The 18,390-nt window shown below is 31.7% G+C and overlaps 1 protein-coding gene across 1 annotated transcript in view; it reads right to left on the bottom strand.

Annotated features, from left to right (window-relative positions):
• The window catches only part of LOC106691568 (major facilitator superfamily domain-containing protein 6), a gene marked incomplete at its 3' end in the record, with an annotated part of 34,630 nt that overhangs the window by 1,698 nt on the left and 14,542 nt on the right, over positions 1 to 18,390 (bottom strand). Inside the window, 6 exon segments of the mRNA XM_014437389.3 lie at positions 3,541 to 3,626; positions 11,504 to 11,646; positions 15,006 to 15,134; positions 15,411 to 15,578; positions 15,675 to 15,826; positions 17,197 to 17,341. Of these exon segments, the coding sequence (XP_014292875.1) occupies positions 3,541 to 3,626; positions 11,504 to 11,646; positions 15,006 to 15,134; positions 15,411 to 15,578; positions 15,675 to 15,826; positions 17,197 to 17,341 (823 nt within the window).

The raw sequence follows: 18,390 nt of genomic DNA, 5'->3' as shown, positions 1-18,390 counted from the left end.
AAATAATAAATACAAAATAATAAATATAAAATTAAAAATCGTAACTTTAATACTGATGCCGCAGTAGTCAAGTAAAATAAAAAATATAAGAATTTCACCAGCCGTTACTATGTTTTCTCAGGTTTAATTATTGTATGATTCAAGTAATGCAATCTATAAAAGGCTTCACACCTACCAGAGCCTCACATTTCCTACATTCTCTAGCCACAAACGATATAGTTGCACTATATTCATCTTCTTGAGATGACATTTAACGGACAATGGCCCGTGAGGAGACCTGTTATTGTTCTCAATTCATCCTTAGTCAGGTTTAGGTAAAACTTCGCCTTTTCCTTAGATCAATTGATTAAGATTTTGGATTGTTTCATGCTGTAGTTTAACAGCATGAATAGTTCAGCAGCTATAGTTTAGCAGCAACCCTGTATATTTCCTGCTTCTTTGTTTCTCATTCCTCAGAATGATTGTTCAGATACAATCTCATTCTTTGTTACTCTAATACCCTATATACACACCATAGCTGTTAATACTTTATAGGATCTTTCATCAAGCACAGTAAACAATTCTACTGGTTCATCAACTTCCTCATTTTCCACTTGTCCCAGAGTCCACGATAGGTCATGCTTCTTTGTTGCTTCTAAGCGTTTTAGGATATGGATACTATTTCAAACCAACGATGACGTTATTGTGTAGACTGTAAAGCCATTGGTGCCACTTGGCTGTCGGATATTATTTAGATCGTTTTCCCTTTAGCGCTCTTCTTTAAATATTCTAGAGCATCTATCTACTTCAGTTCGGGAGACCGTTGGGTATGATCTCATAGGGCGGTTCGTTTGCCATCTTGGTCCACACATACTGGTTAGCTTTTCTATTTAATGATTCTATTAATTTGGTAGGTAACAAAATAAAAAGTAATAAAGCGTATTTTTTAAAGGTTATTAATCCATTAAAACACAAAAATTTAATCTGGAGTATTTTTTAAACAACCGTTTCCTATAAAAACTACCGATTCCAAAAACCAAAATTGGTTTTATACGTAAAACCACGTTAACGGAAAACTGATATAAGGAATCAGGCATTATGAAAACATTTGGGAATATCGGATGGTATCTTAATCCAAAACTAGATAGAGAAGGCACAATTTGTCTCCGCTTTATAAATTTGCCAATCGTTTGCTAACTGTCAATGGCAGCCTCCACTCCGTCCAGGAATTAATTAATTTTTGAAATGGCGTTTCTGTTCCGCCGTGTCGTCGTTTTTTTACGGTCCATGGTTTCAACTGACCCCTATGAATTCATCAATGTTTCAGATATATATTTTGAACTTTTTTTTTAAATTTATTTATTATTTTATACGGAATTGAAATAAATGGAAAACAAAGCCCTCGTATGAACTGAAAAGAAAAAAAAAAGTCCATAGCTCTTTATAAAAAATACAATGGAGTACACCTTATCTGCTGGTGGTATTATCATGGAATCAAATCACAGGAAATCGATTTATCATAATACAATAAATTAATAAAATCATAAAACATGTAAAAAAAAAAAGAATGAAATTCACTACAGGGTGAATTTGGGTCATTTGCACAGAAATTGATATTTTTTTAGTTCAATTTTCAGAGACTTTAAAGAGCTTCAATCTAGAATAAAATATAAGATAATCTTGAACACTTTAATTTAAATTCACTGTTCATCCAAACAATGATCTTTCTTATACAGAAAAGAAACCAAAAAAACAGAACTATAACAAAACGACAGTACTTTGAACTACAGTTGTTTCAAAATATTCACGGACTAGTATAGTACTGACTAATAATAACCCATAAAACTTGAAAATCGGTTGATCTGTGCTCCCAAAAATTCGCTACATGCCAATGGTTAAACTTAACCAATTACTTTCCTTGGGCTCTGACGTACTTGAATAAATATTAGAGTGCTAGAAAAGTTGAAAACTATTTTTAAAAATCCATGACCCTTTGAATCCGGTTATCCTTCATGCTAGAGTAGAATGATCACCTATATTCTATCAATCCAATCATATTCCTGGAGAACTTGATGGTCACCGATGAACAAGGAAGCGGAGTAGCTGGTGCACAAATGCACTGTATAACTCTGCTTGTTAGGACAGACTTCTTGTAATGAGCCTTGTCACTGGAAGTGGTGGAGTTCTGATAACAACTGATCCAAACTTTAGCAGCTAGAGTTTGAATTGTTTGGTTAAGGTTCATCAATGCTTACAATGGCGATGGTCCAAAAGACACAATACTTTGAAGTAAACTACTAAAACTAAATTAACACTCGGCGATACTAACAATATAAATTAGATCAAATTCAATTCATTACCTTGGTCTTCAAAATGAGATTCAAAAGTTATTTTTGATTCTTGTTCTGAATAAGTTATAAACCTAGTTTCATTTTTATTTTTAAAAAAATGCATACCAAAATGTTGATAAGTCATTTCTAAGCAATACATTATTCTTAACTTCACTATGAAGCCTTCCCAATGCCGAGAATAGATCGTGGAGAGAATGCCTGCATTATAAAATCACAGCCATCAAGTCTTCGTTAGAGGCATTAATTCAACTTGAATACGAACAGCTGTTTCGTATTCACGCTGTGCCATAAAGTTCCCCTCCAGAATAGAATGCCTAGGCGAAGCAGTTGTTTAGCTAACTTTACAGGTAAACCTAATTTATATAATCTTTGACAAGGCCAATTAGGGTGATGTTTTCCAAGTTGGATATTTATTTAAAACAGCTCATCGAACATAGATGTTTCGAAAATGAGAATCCAAAGGCGTATGCAACATTTATTAAAAAAAAAAAAAATTTCTAAACGTTTTTAATAATTGGTAATGTTCTTAAATTATGTTTTTAATTTTACATAGAAGTTATACTAAAAGAATAAAATTATTTGTCTTTTAATTTATTATTTTCAATAATATAATAAGAAAAAATTTTTACTATCGTCGAAATTTGAGGCTTTACGCTTCAAAATAAGTAGAATCTAAAATTCGAATAAAAAAAATCCGTCTGGCCACGGTCCCTACTTTTCTCTAATACTACTGGCCCAATGGATTCGACATTTGGCACTTTACGATAGGCAACAAATGTAGTGGTTATACAACTAAATTTTTAATAAAATATTATGAAACAATTTATTATGGTTGCATCTTTGGAAATAGGATTATTGTAAAACATTTAAGTACGTGTATTATAAAAAGATACTACAATACTACTTTAAGGTGAAAATTCTTTCTTTTACTAACGGTATATACTTTTTTTTACATTAAACCTAAAAATGAAAATAAATAAAAAAATATCTTTTTCTGATTGGTCCATGAGACTTTGATATTAAACGTTATTTCTCCTATGATACAATGCACAATACTAAAACGAAATCAAATAATCAAATATGGACTACAGACACTATAAATATTGACTACTGACACTATAGATATGGACTACTGATACTATAAATATGGACTAATGACACTATAAATATGGTCTACTGATACTATAAATATTAACTACTGATACTATACCTCCTCGCTATGCTGTCATCCGTCTGCACTGCGGCCAACTGTGAAGGCATCCTTCTTGTCTGCTGTGGTGTCAATGGCTCTGTTACCTGCAAACATCATTAGCATAACTACATAACATATTACTAAATATTTCATCCAAATCAGGTTAATGAAAATTAAGATCTGGTTGGTGCCCAGTTCCTTCAACTGAAAATATAGAAATGGAGCGTTCTGTAGGAAAGGAATCGTGCGATGCAATATGATGGTGATCCGATGTTCTGATGTAAAATGTAAAATTGTATAAAATGCAATTAATAGTAATAAAGCACTTACAACTTCAATATGTTTAAATAAACAATGAAAAAGCAACAAAAGAATACTCAGTTCTCTCACAAGAGCCGAGTTATTTAAAAACGAGAAGCATAAGATAAAAAGCAGAATTTTTAAACATGAAGATAGGACGCCGATATTCTTTTCTTACATTACATACTCCTCTTCAATGAAACTTAACTAAAACCTGATTCGAATAAATCAATTTAAAAAATCTTCACCCATTTACATCTTAGCGCCCTTTTTAATGCTGCAACACTATTACTTCCATTATCTTAATGATTGTAGATTACTTGATTCCTAGATATCTTTTAGAATGAATGCTCCAATCTACGTATCCAATGGAAAAATGTTTTTCGGTGCCAAATATCCTATTTTCGAAGAACTTAATGTGTTTCAATATGGAGAAGTTATTCCTTTATCTGTAACAACCAGGTTTTTCTATGTTACTATCCATAAAGATAGTTTAATAGATTTAAAAAATTTCACTTTCGGTACCAAATTCACAACATAAGCTAAATCAACTCAAAATTTTGTTGTTTTTTTTTCTATGGAATTGTATTTCTATTAGATACGTCATACAGTAAGCACAAATATCGGGTAGTTCTGATTTGTTTATATGTTAGGGTTTGGATTATCAATAAACATCCAATAAACAATTTGAATAACAATATATCTACAATGATAATAATAAATAGTTGATTATTAACGAATAATCAATTTTATTTTAATTTTTAGTATTTCAGTTTAGCATGAAAAATATTTTTACTAGTGCAATATTCATTTAAAAGGAATCGTATTTAGCAAAGATTGCTACATAAGGGACCATTATATTTTACCTCAAACCCCTATCAGCGTTCAAAATGAAATTAGTACAATAGTCTAAAATATTCATCTTCGTTGACTTCGCCAGTTTTTATGATACTTGACAAACTACAGTCAAAAAATTGTGAATTCTCTTTTTTTGATAAAAATATTTATTTATTTTTTCTACTTTAGTACAAAACGATACCAAGAACAATTCATGGTTTCCAAGTTACAAGGAAAAAAACAAACATATATATAAATACACTAATATTCCTTTTTTCTCTTTTTATTTATTTCCACAACACATTTTGGAACCTAAAGTTGAACCCTAATAACCATCATCTTCTAAAACATAATTGAGCACTGTAGGAAGATAGTCTGGGTGGGGGTCAATATAGGTATCAAAATAGTAAAAGAAAATTATTTATTGTTAACCAACGTTTCGCCCCACTTTGCTGGGCTATGAGATTGAAATAGAGATATCAATTCGAGTTGAGTGGGTGCTCTTAGACGATGACCCAAACAAAAAAAATTTATAAAGTAAAAAACGTAAATAATTTACTCCACTAATTTAGTATAGGTTGAAGTACTAAAAAATGTAAATCTTTAAAGCTATGACAGACAAACCGATTATATATATATTTGTAATTACCATCCAAAAAACCATATAAGAAAAAAATTTCAAAACGTTTCCAAAACCAAAATCTCTATTTCAGGTTCTTTTGTTTTTATCTGTGTTCCCTTTGTTGGTTGGGAAATTTGGACTCTATGAAGTATGCTTCACTTATGTTGGTGTTTCATTAAAATTATTTGTATAAAATAATGCATTTTTTTTTTTTTAGATTTATCAGTATTCTTCATTTCTTTTTTAAAAACTTACTTCCCTCAGATTTTCCTACCCTAACTGTCCTTGTAACAGTTGAAAACCGAAACTACAACTAGCACTGTCGATATTTCATATAAAGCTGACTCTAAGAGCAACCTAAGCCCTTCGCGGTTTGGCCCTCTGATGGGGTTTTACAAGTCTATCTAGACCGATGGGAATACCCGTTCCGATTCCACCCAGTTTTCTCATTTTGTACAGCAACTTCATAGTTTCCTTGGGTTTAAAAATATTCATTATAATTTCAAAGCAATAAAATAAAAAAGCCAATTCCTCAAATTATTTAGTACTTAACTATATCATTTCTATTATGTTTATAGTCGTAATATCGATTCTGATTCCTCCAAGAACGTTCGCCGGAAAGTACTATAGCGTAAAAAACGTTCTACTAGAATTTCACCAAATTTTTTTAAACATAAATTTATATTACATATACTCCGGAGGCCCATGACAAAAATATGTGTCTTATTTCTGTTAAAGTGTGAAATAAAAATTCATTTTTTATTCTATACATGTTGCTCTGTGGCAAACTGAATATATTGATTCTTGATCACAAGCCGTTGTAACGGCCAGTAATCTTGTTAGTAGTTGCCAAGCCTTTATTATGTTCACTTCTTTGTTCTCGCTACAGTAATAACGTTTTATGTTATATAACCGTAACAAATAAAACAGTAAGAACAGTTGTCTTTACGACATAGTCGATAGTAGCCATCGAACACCCAAAGGCAGTGCTAGCAGCCTATGCGGACGACATCGGCATCTACGCCTCCAGCATCAATGCAAAAACAGCCCTAACCCATGCTCAAGACGCTGCAGCCACCATCACTGATGCCCTTAAAAGTATTGGGATTAGGGTAAGTCCTGGAAAGACGGACGCCATAGTGATGTCGTTCCAAACAGGAAAGAAACCACTGCCTACCACATTCAAAGTCGATGAAGTCGACCAGCGGATCTCCACCTCCATTCTCTACCTGGGCGTCACATTGGATAGGCACCTCACCTTCCAGTCACGTTCGGGAGAGACTTAAGCTGGCCCGCCAGAAGCGCTACAGGCTCTACCATCTCCTGAAATCCCCACAACTCTCACTAAGGCTGAAGCTGCAAATCTACAAGGCTATAATCCGACCGACTCTGCTCTATGGTGCACCACTCCTGCGTCACCTCTACAAAACAACGCTAGAAAAGCTGCAGAGTTATCAGAATTCCGTCCTCCGGCGAATCGTCCGTGGAACTACACTACAGAGGGCCAGAAACACCACCATCCACCAGGAACTCCAGCTACCCTCAGTGCCGGAGTATATAGGCCGAAGGCACATCAAATTTTTTGATGGGCTTAAGGCCTGTGCCAACCCGCTCTTCAGAGATATCGCCCCTCCACCAAGACCTGGGAGGTGGCAAAGCACTGTCCTCTTAGTAGCACTGTCCTCGCCGAGGGAAGGACTTCGGGCTCTGCAGCTTGAAGTCATCACACCACCACCACCACCAGCCGGAATGGTCCCTCTCCATTCTATGTAAGCCCCCAACTAGTATGTTACCAATGTGAAACCGCCTTCAGCGGACCCTGTATCTCAACTTATACTGCCATACGGCAAACAAAGTCAGTATGTAATATGTATATATACTATGTATTATCATATATTTGTAATTGTAATTATATATAAATAAAGAGGATCTGAAAATAAATAAAAGTAAGAACAGTAAAAACATTTTATTTGTGTCCACCACCCCTGCGTTCAACAATTTCATACTCAGGTTTGGACATGGAAAATGATCAAGTCCTCTAACCAGGTGGGGGCCCCGTGCACATTAAGATAAGGGCGCCCTCCAGATTAGAGATCGGGTTCATGGATATCCCTCAAATTATTTTCGGAACAAATTTGGACTATAAGCAACACGCTACGTTAACATTTACAAGAGATACTTTTCTTAATTTTTGATTAGCAAAATCGATGAATTACTTCTTCAAAGAATATTTCTTTAAATGCATCAGTGATAAAACAACCAATCTTTCCTAACCAACCATACTTCTCAATTAATTCTCAATTCTTTTTAATTTATCAAAAACAGAGGGGCCCAATGAATCGTGGAGCCCTGGACCCGTGCCCCGTGAGCCCATGCGGTAAGGATTGCGAGGTTTCCATTGACTTTTTTATTTATTTTTTTATCCCCCTACCTTGCCATTTCTGGCATTCGGGGCGCGGGAACAGTGGGGTTTGCGCATGCCACTGCTCCCAAAGATCACCAATTCTTTTTTTTTTATATATATAAATTATTTAATTATTACATTTTTTATTTTTTTTTTAGGTTTCCATTGACCTGAAATGAAAAATGTATCTCCGCCATCTTAAAGCCGCTGGATAAATAAGATAGACCAAGAAATGATGAAAAAATAGAGGGCAAACGCGAAAAATCGGGGAGTTCCGATTTTTTGAGAAGTAGTATAACCGCAAATTTTGGTTTATCTCTAGTTATATATTTATCGTTTATATTTGCCCACGCTTCGCTGAGAAGGAGGTGAGTTAAAATAAAAGAGATAGTCATAAAAGGGGAAAAAAATAAAGAATAAATCGCTCCTCAGATGCCACGTTATTTTTTCCCTTGGAAATAACGAACACCCCTATATGATGACTCCAATAAGCCCACATTATAACTACCGAATAACCCTCTATAAACAATTAACGAACTATAACCATTAATGAATATTTTTATATGTAGACAAACAGCAAATATAGGTTGATACCTACCAACCTGTGGAACATAAAATCAGTGTATATGTATAAGAAAGAATTAGCGGAGCTGTATAATAAAATGTTTAATTTTAACAAAAAAATATATGTACACAAATTGAAAAGGAAATCAAACAAAAAAACAAATAAAATTTATAGATTGACTTTACCTTAACTTAAATGCCCTAACTTAACTTGACTAACTAAATTTACACTATTATATAAAAGAAGAATATAAAATAAAAAAAAAAGGTATTCAAACTCCACATAGTCCTGCCATAACACAGGGTTGTCAGTTATCTCCTTTTCGACTACCTTCCCTTCACCTTCCCAAGAAGTACGGAAACGAACCCTGTCAACTCTCGCTATCCAAGACGTGAAGAAAATTTGCCACGAACTATACTAAATCTCCACTTCTAGTGTTAATGACCGCCCATTGAAGAAGAACACCGTAATTTAGAAAAACAAAACATAAGCCATACCATCTCTTATATTGTGGTATTTCAATACAAACAGTAAAGACACAGGGCCTGATAAACTATAACCATTAATATTGAACGTGTTAAAAAATCAAACAGTAACCTTCTCAAACCAATGCTCCCTTATCTACGCAAATATTGCCAGTGATTAGTTTAACCATGACAACCGTAACAGTTCAGGTTTGAATTAGCATTTAAAAAATCTAAATTTCCGATCTCGGCAAACGATCAAAAGTATATTTTATTCAAGAAAAACCCAAACTTTTCTTTATTTTTCATTATAATATCCCGGAAACGACCAACAATGCGAAACACATTATGCTCACCTTTTAAAGTAGAGTAAATATGCTAAAATTTGAGCTCTATAAGAATCAAATAACTGTGAGCTAACTAAGGAAATCCCTGCAGAAGCCCTGCAAAGTGAGGCGAAAGGTTGAAGCTTGATAAACCTTTTTTTACTATTTGAGTTCCTATATGACCGAATCCAGAGCGTCTTCCAGATAATCAATTTATCATGAAAAGTTATTTTCATTGGAGATCTTTGTTTTTTAATATTTTTAACTTTTAAATAACAAATACCCTTCTTGGAAACCTTGTAAATTCAACACATTTAATTCAAAAAGTATTCCCCATGTTGTTTCAATACCTTTGACTAATGATCTTGTCAATAAAAAACTTGAACCATTCGAAAATAAACTTTTTAATTTAAATGTTGTAATGATTTGACTATTAATTAACCCCATCCTTGCTTCTGGAATCATTGAATATGAATCAGCACAAATCCTCGGCTGCTAGGCAGAGTTTCCCGGAGACCCGATGGACTCCAGAGTTCCCTTTACTCTCAACTAACAGTAAACTAAAATACAAAAACCCTCAATTCAATAGAATACATGAGATCAACTTTACTCAACTAAGAATCTAGCTAATACATGAGTCTTTAAGAGCACCACTGCTTGAGAGGAAACAACAAAATAAATAAAAAGATTCTGACAGGCTCTACCCTTATTTAATCCAAAACTGCATCCTTACAACAATTTCGAAAAATAAATAAACTTAGAAGAGGCTAAGAAAAAGAAAGAAGAAATTTCTGAAATAAAAAAAGGTACTATCACAATACTGCTAACTCCAAGGACCTGAGTTCGAATCCGGCTGGGCAGAAACTTATTTTCTGCTACATTGTAGCCATGAGTCAACCCCGTGGGTTATGGAGCCCTCCTGGGTTCCACCCAGTCTCATAAATTGGGTACTCTTAATTGGGTAAAAAATTGGCAGTCGAGTGTGATTCTGACCGTTGGTTGCACTGGTCCTTACACAACCGTTGGTCTAGTAACAGTACTTCCTTATAAAGTACTGTACTCTTCATGGGTTGTAGCAGTACACATTTTAAATTAATTTTTTAACTGTGTTCTAGCTGCACTGATAAGCGATGTATTGGTATTACACAACATACAAAGATCTTTAGGCCAGTGTCCTAACTGGACAAACATAGTGCGATAGTTGCTTAGTTGGTATAAGAAAAAATAAAAGATGTATATGGAAATGTTAAGTATCCCTATGGATATTGAACATCTGAAGTTCATTGAGCAACCACAGTCAATATAGGTTCGGTTGTACTAAAAACTTTTAAGACATTCTGAAAATTGAAAAGAGGGCTATAGTAAATAGTAAACACAAATCAGAAATGTGTTTCTTCATATGAATTTCTCTGTAATTTTAAAATAATAAAAAAAAAAAGTGTTGATATATTGAATAACAACAAAGATATAAAAAATTAAATTAACGATATCTATGCGTCATGAATCAAAATTTTATTTAAAATATCAGAGAGTTATCTTCCAATTGAGAAATTTTACATCAGAGATTAACTCTTACATTGTTTTTTAATGTCTTAGATTCACAACATCTTAACAGCAAAAAAGATACAGAGAAGAAAATATTCTAGACAGACATCAAACACTTAACTTAAATCAATGACTAAACCTTCCTCTTCAGTGTAAACTGTGAAGACTTCAGTAATCCAAAACAAATCCCAAAATATTTTGTTCCTTCTATTTTTTTTTTTTTTTTTTTTAAAGTAAAGCTATTTATTTACAAAAACGTAAGGGGACATACAGCAAATATATTGGCATATAGATCAAATTACAAAATTTCCAGTCAAAAAACAAAAGGCTATTGAACATTTTTAATACTAAAGTATGCTACTAAAAATAGGCTGTGTCTATTAGAAATATATCTATCTTAAGGTTTATTTCTATTTTTTTTTTTAATACTGAGAAACTGCATGATCTGAAATTGTTTACATTGTTGTCATACATTATGTATAAAAAATAGTTTCAATAAATAAAAATTTGTAGCTCTGAAAATTTTGTATCTTATAAGATGCAAAAAAACTGATTAGGAATGAAAATAGAATGAAGGAAAACAAACAATAATTCCAATTTGAATCCAAAATATGACCATAACCCTCTAAACTCAACATAAATGTTTATATACTTCATAAAATATTATGAAATACAATTGTTTTCTCAATTTATGTTATATGGCAAAATTGTATTCATAATGTGTTGAATACACAAAAATATGTTGCTATACAATAATACCATTCCTACCAGAATACAGGAGATATCAATTTTCTAACATACCTTTTGTAATTTTGCCCTAAAATTGTAATTATTTCATGAGTAACGCATTCCATAATCACCAGATAATTATTTGTTTTCATACTAAATAGGAAAAAAGTCTTAAAATTTGCTACTTACCTTGCAAGGTTTCGAAAGTTGAGGTGAAGAAGTTCTAAAGTTCAAATGGGAATTAGAATTTTTGTAGTTACTCTCAAGTGCTGATTTAAGTAAGCTTTTGCCAATTTCATTAGAGCTACTCCTTCTACTTCCAGCACCTCGATCTGAATCAAATATCAGAATTTAATTTTACTATCATAAAACTAGTAAACGATAAAATTTTTAGTGGACTTGACGCATCTTGAATACTGTAATTTGTAATTTTATTTCATCATGCTATAAAGAGAATAACATTAAGAAATAAACAAAACTCAATTATAGTATGTAATTAAACTAAATTAATCAATCCTCTGATTGACATAACCTTCTTTAAGAACACTTTTATAATTTGCAAAGCCTGTCCTTTCATCAAGGTCATGAGTAATAATAATAAGCAACTTTACCATAAAAAGTACTCTTCTGTATTATCAATGGTCACTCTTAAGAACATAATTCACCAACATGGTGATTTAATTATTATTTTATTTAATAAATAATGACGAAAAATTGTTAATTTAATTTTATTTTAGAATAAAATTGTGTGGAAAGATTCAAAATTAGGAGTAGTCGCAGTCAAAGGTAGCTGTAACTTTGACAAAATAAAATAAAACAATAAAAGAGAACATTATACAATAAATAGGCTGTAAAAATAACAAACTGTTCTCTCTCATAACTGTTATAACTTTATTTAAAATGTATAGTTTCATTTTAATTATATTTTGACAAATTTTGTAGAATATTTATTTTTCTTTTACCAATCATTGGATTTGGCACATTCATAAAATATCCACAATCTTGAAACAATAATTTAATAATTTTAATTTAATTTAATTATTTAAATTATAACATGCAATACTTTCAATATTTTTTTAAATCCATGCAAGAAATCATGCACATGCATTTGCTCTGAATGAGTACTTACTATAGGTGAATATATTAATCATATTTCTAGTTTCAATGCTAAAAGCTTTTCCAAATGACTTGCTAGAATCAAGAACTGACTGAACTATATTGTTCAGTAGATCTTTATCGCAGCATTGATCATCACAGTCAATAGTTATATGTATCCGGAATTTGTTTAGATTTTTCAAGCAGATATTATCTTCTTCATAAGCTGCACTATTTCTCAAACCTAGAAATATCTTGTACTGATTTTATAACATTAATTTTTATACTGAAAATATAATAACTATACATTTTGTTTAATTGCCAAATTATCCTGTACAATTTCATAATAATTTCTTCAGTTTTTATTTTAAAGTGAATATCATCACAGAATAAATAATCAGAAGCATAATTTTAAGAAAGACTTTCTTTGATTGGTGTGTAGAGGAGAAAAACAGTTATAGTGAAAATTTGACGGCAAGTTGAGAATTGAATAGTACCTAGCACCACCTCTTCCCTGACTTCAATCAGTTTCAGTTGTTAACAGAAGGAAATATCTTGAGACGTCACTGCCCAATTTCATGAATATAAAATCAGAAATCTCATTTATTGGTTTGATTATTGCTACAGCAGTGTAGTGCAACTATTGTGTAGTTTATGATCCAAGTGGAGGTAAAGGATGTTTCTATAAGTGTTGGTAAATTATTAGCTAGCGTGGGGCATCATGTAGGATTCTTTTTTGTCGTGTTTGTAACTTATCTCAATATTTTATTTTTGAAGAATTTGTATTTTTGTTTACATTGATCTTTTAGGCTGTTCTGTATATCAGCCCTTACATCTAAATGCCCATTTGGATTTAGATATAAGGGTATGCATATAGTTTTATGTTTAAGTCTTCTGGTGTAGGAAAGAGGCCCCCAACATCCAGTCATACAACAGTCAGCCATTGTCCCTCCAGGTTGGAGGAACACTGCACTAGCCCACATACAGTACCCAAGCTGAGCATTCTCTACTCAAGATCATATGCATTGTACACCCTTGGGCCACTTTCCTTAGGTTGTCCACCTGGATGGGGATGCAGATGTGCACGCAAAGAGATAATATTCTATATCAGAGTGGATAGGCCCACTCTCCGAAGCACCAACTAAATGTGAAACCCAACCAGCCTCGGATGTGATTAGTGTTAAAAGGAAACAGCCTGGCACCCCCCATAATTCCGTGACTGAGGTTTTTTTGGCACTGGAAGGCATACCCAGAAAACTTGGATTGGAAGTTAATGAGATCAAAACAAAGTACCAGATAACAGAGGTTCCTAAACTAGAAAAGTCAGCAACAATTAAGCTTCATTACCTAAGGAATTTATTTACATGAAATCCATAAAAACCCAGAGTAATGACCTCAATTTTGAGATTAGAAGGAGAATAACCACAGCCAACCAATGCTGCTTTGGACCAAGCAAACAGCTTAACAGGTGAATACTTTCTGAAAAGACTAATGTCTACTTTTATAAAACCTCAATGTAAAGGGCATATTCTATAGTACAGATCTGAGTGTAGGATAAAATCTAAGGCTACTCAAAAACAGCTTTGGATCTTCAAAAAGAAAAGTTCTCTGCCAAATTTTTATTCAAGATATAAAAGTTAAGGAAGAATGGAAGGATTGCATGAAACAGGAGCTATGCAATGAAGGAAGACTGATGTTAGAATAATGAAGGTGAGACAATTAAGATTTTTAGGACATATCGCCTAAATGGCAGAATGAGAAATGCAAAAATACTGCTGACACAGCCAATTCATGAAACAAGAGGAGACCAAAGCCATGTGGTTGGATGGTTTGGCAGGCGATGCTAACATTATTCTAAGAATCAGGAACTGGATGTTATTGTTGGCACGAAACCATGAAGATTGGAAGAAGCAATGGGGCAATATCTGTTACTAGAATGGTAATAGCACTGTTATAAAATTAATTATACTTTATTTTTGGAAAATTTGCATTTTTTTAAATGGGTCTTTTTTGCTGTACTGTATTGTGGCGGAGTGAACCCATTTTGATTTAGCTATACCTCTAAGGATATAGTTTTTAAGTTTCAGCTTTTAGTATTTGGAAAAAAGACAGTAAAGAAGTTTTAATCATTTGACTGGAATGTTTTGTTTCATTTTAGCATTATCCTCTGCAACAATGCTAACATGATGTTTACTCCTTTTCATTTTTTTTTTTTTTTAATTTATTTATAGATTTTGAAATACTTCTGTCACCTATTATATTACTATGTAAGTATATATCACAATTAAGTAAACTCTTATTTATTTATTTTTTAATTTATCTCATGTATCTATAATAAGGAAAAATAATTTTAACATTTCTACTATATTCTTGACAGCACAAACTACAAGTCATACAGATCTATATGTCATCCCTTCAAGAAAAATGAGCTTTAAAAACTAAGAATCGTGCTGCTGTCAACCTTTGGAAAGTTTTAAGATTATTTTAATTTGATCACCATTTTGAATTTGAAGAATTGTGAACCATATTATAATATCTATTTTACTCAAAAGAAACAATAGAACATCTTAAGTATTAATTTTACATCTCTACATACCATTGAGAGAAGTTAGTGACCCACGGTGATTAAATCTTATCATGAGAGATAATCTTTCAGTACTCTCCGACAGTACATCCCTTTCATTTTTCTCAGGATCTTCTGTGTTCAGTTTCTCAGCTTCTGGTTCTGATGGTACAAACAATTAATTAATACTATTCATTGAGATAAAAGATTAAACTTTCTATTATTAGTTACATATAAATAAATGAATTAAAAAATAAATAATGCACCTACGATTAATGTCTTTTATAGAATATTATATTTTTTAAATAGGAAAAAAACGATTTCTACATGAAAAAATTATCTCTTAAATGTTTATAATTAGAGAACTATAATTCTGAGTATGTTTCTAAAAGCCTTATAGAATTTAATAAAATATATGCATATTTTATTTTGATCTACCTGTAACTTCTTTTTCGATTGTCTCAGTGTATTTATGAAGCCAAAAGAAATGCATAAGACCATAGATAATTCCTCCAACAAAAGCGATCAACCCCATAGTTTTAAAAGCTCGTCGTGCCCCAACAGTTCCAATGAGAAAGCCTCCAAAGAAACTTCCACTTCCACGTCCTAAAATAATGAAGTTTATTTCAAAGTGTTAATAGCAATACATAACAACTATTTATTTTATTATACTTTAATAATTTATTTTAAATTAAAATTCACCAAGACTGAAGTGAGCCATGCCCAGGATTCCAATAAGAGTGGCTAGAAGAGCTTTTGGAGCGAGTACAGCACAGTAAGTAGCTGCTGCGACCCACATCAAGTGTACAGATAGGGATTCCATAGCTTCAAATGGAAAACACCACCAAGCATTGCTGCATGAAAATTAACAATTAACAATAGGACATCAATTAAACAGAGGAATTGCAATGAAATTGTTTTAAAAAAAATAGAAAAACTAATTTCAAACTTTAGAAATTTTTGTAACAATCACCAACAAACCCTAGTCAGTTTTTCAACTAAATAAAAATAAATTTCAATGGATGATATGTGAAATTCACTGGTTAGGTGTTTATAAGTATATAATTTTCATGTCAGAATCAAGGTAGCTGAATGAATAGAATGCTAGATGAAGACTGTTTAAATTCTGATTAATAAGTTTTTTTTTTTGCTTCACAATAACTAATAATATTAGGAAACCCAGCAAACAGAAAAGTAGTATTTATCTAGTTGGGGGCTGTAGTTTGATGTATACTGTCTCCCAAGAAAACTAAGTGGTTGAGCAGCAGACATCCCTTTGTTGGTAGTTGGTAAAAAATAATATGTATTGGTTAGCCAGAATAATATCAATTTTTAAATTCAGTAGGAAAGAGAAAAATGTTATAATTTCTATCATGCACAATTGATTTTAATAATAGTGACAGAACATACTTAACAGGTTATCAAGTACTTTTCTTACATTAGTAATTCCACTTTTCAAGAACAATGAGACAGGAAAAATAAAATCAAAACTTCCTTCACATCAATAATAGGAAGGGGAGAGTGTTATAGAAAATTATTATTATTATTTGATTTGTAAATGTTATTGTAATCAGTAGATGGTGACACTGCATCTCTGACATGGACAGGAGGCTTTCCTTTTTCCGAGGCTCAGTTGGCAGTTGGCGTCCGTTAGAAACACACATTCTTTTTTTTTTGTCATAAAACCCTCTCTAAATTCCACAACAGAGAGTGGTCTGACAGAGACATACCCTACCATCATGCCATTCATAATTTCTCCTAACATTAATTTTAATTTTTTTTTACCTATACTTCTTTACTTCTTTATACATGCAATACTTGATACCCTCAAAGACGAGAATTCAGGTATCTCTCGAATAACGTGATTAATTTATTTCCTTTAAGTTGAAACTATAAATTCATATCAAAAAAAGTATTTCATTCTTAGTATAAAATTATAACTTAAAGAATAACTAGTCTCCATTCAACAACTCAGAAAAAATGTTTAATGATCCTTGGACTCAGTCCAGTATCTAAATCTATTGTAGGCAATTTATATATTTTATTCATACAGACCAGTTTTAACAATCCATATATATTCTATACTATAAAAACTATTGGAACAAGAATAGTGTTTAGAAAAACCGTGAACATTTTCAAAAAATTTTATGAGTATGAAAGTTACCAAGTATGAAAAGTTGAGTTTCAAAGCATGGAATCTCAGAATTATATGTTTGATACTCACTCAATAAATGAATAGCCCATGAGACGAAGAGCATGTGAAAAAAAAGCGATGACAATCACATTAACATGGCCAATTTTTTTAGTGATCTTTTCTGCTCCATATAAGAATGGAATGCTGCTCAGTGTTCCAATTGTAACTGTCACACCTGAAACATTTTATTCTTAAAATATAACATCAAAATTATCGTGAAGAAATACACCAATCAGATAGCAAGGAGACTTCTAAAATAAAGGTCATGACCTTATATAGTAAAAATCACTAATAAATAGGGAAAAGAGTATTAAAACATATTAAAAAAAACAGCTGAAATTTTCAATTATTGTTTACGTTATGTCTATATACCATGGAAGTAGCTCTAATGGCAAAATAAATAAAATTAAAAATAATTCTTCACCAACAAAAAAATAATATAATGTATAAAGATTAATAAATTCACTGTATGGAAGAAAAAATCAAATACATAAACCAAACGTAATTATTAATATTACAATTAAAATAAAACATTCACTTTTTTTATTTGTACTAAAAAGGTTTTAGCATGTAGAAATCAAAAATGAGATACAAAAACATTCTCTAAATGTCAAAACGATACATACATAAAACAAACAACTGATTTTGAACTGTATAAATTAAATACCAATGTATTAATAAAAATAATGTGTAAATTTTCGAGTGCAGTAACTGTGGATACCATGGATAAAGTTCCATTTTTGAAGGAAATCTAACATAAAAAACTTTAACAATAAAAGCTGCAATGAACTTTTTTGTTTATAATAAAAGTTAAACTTTTATGATTTAAGTTCTTAAAAAATATCTCTAAAATATTAAGAAAAAAAGAAATAATATATTTAAAATAAGTTATATTAGTCAACAGAACATAAAAAAATTAAACTAAATATGACAATTTCTCTACTCCTTTTATTTTTTTAAGCCTAATTTTTATATACATAAAGTCAGCACTTTTCTTTAATAGCTTAGTTTAGACAAGAAGTTATAAATTCCTGTAAAAAGAAGTTTTTGAGCTCAAGTTACAGGATGACTCTCTTAAATAAAAAGGAAGAAACCTAACAATTTTAAGAGAGTTAGTGTAATAAATACCAATTAAATGAGTTTTACCACAAAAGAAAAATAAGTAGTAAGTAGGCTTAGATAACAGATATAATTTCTTTTGAATGGATTACCTCATTGTTATAT

The sequence above is a fragment of the Halyomorpha halys genome, unplaced genomic scaffold (genome assembly GCF_000696795.3).
Source record: "Halyomorpha halys isolate HHAL.00 unplaced genomic scaffold, Hhal_1.1 Scaffold2487.1, whole genome shotgun sequence".
Lineage (NCBI taxonomy): Eukaryota > Metazoa > Arthropoda > Insecta > Hemiptera > Pentatomidae > Halyomorpha > Halyomorpha halys.
The sequence above is the reverse complement of the archived record's forward strand: the minus strand, read 5'-3'. Positions and strand labels throughout refer to the sequence as shown.